The sequence below is a fragment of the Atta cephalotes genome (assembly GCF_000143395.1).
Source record: "Atta cephalotes unplaced genomic scaffold scaffold00057, whole genome shotgun sequence".
Lineage (NCBI taxonomy): Eukaryota > Metazoa > Arthropoda > Insecta > Hymenoptera > Formicidae > Atta > Atta cephalotes.
The window spans coordinates 812942-818667 of record NW_012130121.1 but is presented as its reverse complement, the minus strand read 5'-3'; the positions used below and the strand labels follow the sequence as shown (position 1 = coordinate 818667).

The 5726-nt window shown below is 33.0% G+C and overlaps 1 protein-coding gene across 1 annotated transcript in view; it reads right to left on the bottom strand.

Annotated features, from left to right (window-relative positions):
• Positions 1–5726, bottom strand: part of LOC105623408 (aryl hydrocarbon receptor protein 1-like) — a 212660-nt gene that overhangs the window by 135090 nt on the left and 71844 nt on the right. The window contains exon 2 of the mRNA XM_012204801.1: positions 3113–3303. Within this exon, the coding sequence (XP_012060191.1) occupies positions 3113–3303 (191 nt within the window). The remainder of the gene's footprint in view (positions 1–3112; positions 3304–5726) is intronic.

Sequence of the window (5726 nt, the reverse complement as noted above, 5' to 3'; positions counted from 1 at the left end):
ATATATATAATAAATATATATATATATATATAATAAATATATATTAATATTTAAAAATAATAGGGTAAGGTAGTACAATTCTGAATAAAATAAAATTTGAATTCAATTTTCGAAAAATTCAACTGTAATTTCATTATGTGAAAAGTACTAAACAGGAAAAAACTAAAACTTGCACTTTGGACTTGAAAATTGGATTAAAATCTTAGAATTGTACCACGTTTGAAATTGTATCATTTTGTCCTATACATAGAAACAAAAGATACACAAAGATAAATGATCATAATTAAAATTACAAGCATTATTATTTCTACCTTATTATTTCTATCTGATTACCTTTAACTGAATTTAATTTTCAATTATAGCAACAAGTCATTTGAACTCAAAGCAAACATTTTAAAACAGTTATACAATGTGTATGATTGGTACTATGAGATTCTAAGGTTCAGTTTTATAACTCACGGTTAACGCTCAACCAAAGTTCAACTCATCTCTTTCTAATTCTAGTATTAGAAAAAGATGGAGAATAAGTTAAACCTCGATTAAGAGTTAACCATGAGTTGTAAAACTGGAACCTCGTAGATAAAAAACTTTAAACCTTTAATCGCCAAAATGAATATTTGCCTTACATTACATGCTTCAAACAGAACGCTTTAAAACTTAAGTGTAGTTTTTATAGCCGTAGTTGAAGATTAATTGTCATCAAGTCACAATAATGATAATTCTATTTCTGTTCACACAAAAGAAAATCCGAAACTATTATATGCATGCATATCCCTCTCCATAATTTAAAATTCCGCAAAAGTGGCGTGTCAGAGAAATAAGGAAGAAAAGACGAGGACTTATATACAGACGCGGGAACTTCCAGATATCGGAACAGATCGGAGACGACACTCTGTTGGGAATCCTCGGCAGAGATCCAAGTCTTGACAATGAATACCTATTAAAATAGTGTGAACAATGCGCTACGTGTTAGATCGCTGCGTCTTTCGCGCGCATGCGAGTTCCGTCCCCGCTGCCGCGGTATCGCAGCAGCAACAGTGACCAGGATAGCGACGCAACGGCAGCAACAAGAGCTCTAAGTGGAAGTCCCAGGCCGCAACCTCGCGCGCGGGCCTCGATGATATACTGCGAGATCCGCGATATCGCACGGAGGTAGCAGCAAGCAACGCACGTACACAAACGGACGAACCAGCATCAGGAGGCCGTCCTCCTCCGCGCGTTCAATCCGGATTCGTGCTCGTGCATTACCTTGCATACGCTATTGCGCCCCGGTATATCTGCCATCTCGCTTCCTCACGTCCTCTTGAAACAAGGATCGGGCCGTTCCTGACTCTTTGCGCGACCATCGACCGAGCCGTATGATGCCCACCTCTTCCGCTAATGGACTCTTTCCCACCCGTTCTTTCTCTGTTTGCCACTCTCTTTCAAAGGAAATATCATCGCGTAGCGCATCCTGTGCGGTGACAGTTACAGTGACGTCTAGTTAATTGCTCCTATTTACATATAAGAGTTCTAGCACATATAAGAGTTTGAGGAGTTATAGAATTTTTAAATATATATTAAGAAAAATTTTGGTGAGTATGATTAGAAAAGTTTGAAGATAATTTAAAATGAGCGATCAAAAAACAGAGTCTCCAAGCAATATAAATCCGTGATTTGTTTACTGCAGATATAAGTATATTTATACGAATTTTATAAAAAAAATCATTCTTTAAATTCCTCGCAGAAATTATTGTACTTTCGTAGTTCCAAGAATACCTAACATTAAAAGTCCTATTCTGTAACTCTATTGTTAAGTCGTTAAGAATTACAGAATAGATTCCTTAATTATGAAGTTAACTGTTGCTTTGAACTAATTGTTGTTGAGACATACTCTTGAAGCGAAAACGTTATAATCTAGTTCATCCTCATTGTATTAAGAACTTCTTAGAATAATCTTTTTCGATTCAGCTGAAATACGTTTTAAATTCTGATGCGATTTCTTAAAGAAAATGAGAAGTGAATGCGACGACAATCTTATTTTTTTGCCTATCTTGGTAATCCTCGGAGTAAAATCAATGAGCTCGATTTCGCACAGGAGTCACTTTGCTCGTCGCGAGATTGGAAATAAGGGACGAAAGTACGGTGGCGGATAATGGTAGAGGAAGAAGACGAGAGCGTCTACCCATTATTCCGCGGCGATTCTTCGATTGGCCCTACCTGATTGCGATTGCAGATGAGATTGCACACCCGTAGTGCAGGAAGGCGTTCTCTCGCTCAAGTTGCATAATTTCTGCATAGCAGCCGAATGTATTACTCACGGGAGCAAATCAATTCTTTTTTTTTTTCTTTAAACGCGAAGTAAAACAAAAAATCTCTTTGTTCTAAAAAAAAATTCTTCTTTAAATGTTAAACAAGAATTAATTATCATTAATTTTATGATTAAATAAATCATTTTAATATATATTAATAGTATTAATATTTCAACTTTAATTAATCCTTAAATACTGCGTTAATTTATATTTTATTGTAAATTCTTACTTTGTGTGTATCCGAATAAAGATTTAATTTCAATAATCTATCTGTGTGTAAAACATGATTTTGATATTAAGCCATCAGTCAATGGATTGAGTGAAAGAATGATGAGAAAGTTTATGAATCGCGCATTGTTTCCGGATCATATTGTTTAGAAAATGTAACGAGTATCTCGCGTGCTAACGAAAGATTGTGGGTACTTGTATTATAATGGCGCTCACAGTTACAACTCAAGATATTTGTTGTCCGAATTCTACGTTTAGCTATCATTACGCACAGATAGCAATAATAAATTAATATTAAATTAAATTAGTAATAGAATTAATTAATAATTAATTAAGTCACTAGTAATACCAGCTTCAGATAGATTTAACGTGTATAGTGTGATAAATAATTAACCAATATATGCGTGATATATTTCTTGAATCAAATCGTCAAATGAGCAACATAATTTAAGTTGAATTAGATTCTCGAATGTACGCAGTAAATTTTAAAATTATGAAATATATGCGTTCAATATTTACTTGGATGAAACTTATAAAATATAATATACAGTATAAATTGCAGTAATATGCGCAATATAATTCTGAATACTTACCTTGAAAGTAGCTCTTGGTGCGGAGGTAGCTTACGCTGAGTCTGAGGATGCTCAGTCGATCCAGCTTGCTGAGGATATTTTGCTCAAAGGGAAGTAACGATGCCAATGTATCCAGCTCGGCATTTAATCGTTCTCGATGCCGCTTGCTGGGATTCGACTTTGTCACCCCATCCTTCTGTGGTGGTTTTAAGCTGCAATGAGACAAATATATTCTTACGTTACAATAATACATGTTATAAATTTTAATAAATTAGAGAGAGAAAAAGAAGTTATTGTAAAAATATAAATTTTATAACGAATGTTAAAAATGTTAAAAATAAAAAGTTTAAGAAACTAAATAAATAACAATACATTTTTTATTTAAAATTTAGTAAAAAATTTATTTAAAATATCGGAAATTTTTAATATATATTCCATGTAACATTCAATGATTATTAAAAATATATTAAACATTAAAACTTTTGTGTTTTGGAATAAAAGAGAATTTAGAACAAATAACTATAGAACAAAAAAACAATAACTTAAGAGATCAAGTAAAAAAGATTGACATTAAAATTTTCCAAAATATAAAGATTCACAAAAAAACGCTGTTCAACGAAGGTTGCAAATAAAAATGCAATGGAGTCGCTCTAAGTATCCAGCAGACTCGTTGCAGTTTACTAAAAATAAAGCTGTTGCAATGCGCAGTAATCAACGATATTGCTGGTTCGTAGCGATGAGAGTTCAATAACCAGTAGGCTTTTGTTCCGAGTTCCATGTTGACTAGGGGATTAATTTTAATAATCAATTCGTGGCGACACGCCGACCGTTATGTGTGTTTGAATTTACATTTTATTCTTCATTACTGAAATCAGCGCTTCTCGAATTGTTAACAGTAAATGGGCCGTAGAATTTTGATAATTAAAAGATAAATACCGGTGTATCAACCGGACTGATTGACACCCTGCAGATACATATGCGCCTCGACTCCGCCAATCCAGTATTATCCTTAGACAAGAATACGTATGCTCGTAATCTGAAATATTTACGTCGGCGAGCGAGCCGCTTGATTCAGAGTAAAATGTGTGAATTGTTTAGTAGTTATGTGTTGATTGACAAATATAGCTACTATATGATGACCTGATTAGACAACATTGACATAAACATTTTATAGAAATAAGTGAATTCGTCTAATGTCTTTTATAGAAATATAATGAATAATGAATTCGTGTTCAAGAAGCAAAACTTCTTTAAATTTCTAAATTTATTTTAAAAAGAATGAAAATATTATTTTCCTTTTTATTTGTCAGATAAAATTATTTATAATAAATTATATAACGCAAGAACGTGAAAAGTTGTTTATCGTATAAGCAAAAAAAATTATACTTATGCAATTTAATTATTAGAAGGTTATCTTTTATAAGAAACGTTAATTAGTAAAATAATTTTTTAGAATTAAAATAAAGATGTTAAAAAAACTATACTTTTTAAATTTTTCAACACTTATAATATGGGAAAAATGAAAAGCGATGCTGCGCCGTAAAATTAACATGTAAACTTCATTTTTAAGTAACTTGCTGTTTGCTTAATTAAAACATTCACTATGGAAATGGAAACCATTGACGCATATCATAATAGTTAATACGACACGCAATGCTATCACAATGGAACGCTTACAAAATTAACATTGCAATTTAAAGAACACTTGGAATACCTAATATAAGTGCTTCGAAGTAATAATAATGAGTGACTTTAATACGCAGAAAAAATATTGTACATTAAAACGTAAATCTTTGTTCAACCTTAAATTAAAGATATAAATTAAAGATATAATATTATTAAAAGTAATCATAATTAAAAATTGATATGAATGTAAGTCGCGATTCCACGAAGATTCTTTTTAAAATACAAACATATTATTATCAAATTATTTTCACGCTTATAAAAATGCAGGATACTTTGCAATTTTTAATTTTTTTGCTCCAAAACAAATATTACGATTTTTATCTTCGGATACGAATATTTTTTTCTCTTTCTAGTCATACATGTCCATCGACTCTCACTGCGCTTAATGCATCGTAAGTCACGTCGTTAATTTGCAGATACCCCGGCGACCCCATTGACTACTCGCGGAATATGTAAAATCAAATTTTACGCATCTGGCCCTAGATTATTTGTTTAATTGAAGCACTCGCCAAGAAAAGCAACGAACACGCCGTGGGACGAGTATTCTCGGGCCCGTCAAAGACACCGCATTGCCGTGCGATGACCATTTTCGCGCAGGCCTATACTTAGAAATAATTATTATTCTTACGCAGTATATACATATATTTACGGCCTTTGCGCTACCCCCAAGGAGCTCGCCCAAGACTGTGCAAGAAAACGAAATGGACATGTCGGTTCGCGGGCAGGACCAGTTCTTATCGCTGGTTATTAAGAAAATAATGTTAATGAGATGTCACTGTGAACTTTGCCGCTCCTCGTCCTCTTGCTTTTGCAACTATGTATCTTATGCTACACTACATTCCGTTTGCAAGAAAATCAATTCATAAATAAACATTCGTTATAAAATAATTGTATCAGAAATGACTTTCGGTGAATATTCGGTGAAAATTATCTTCTCTCTCTCTCTCTC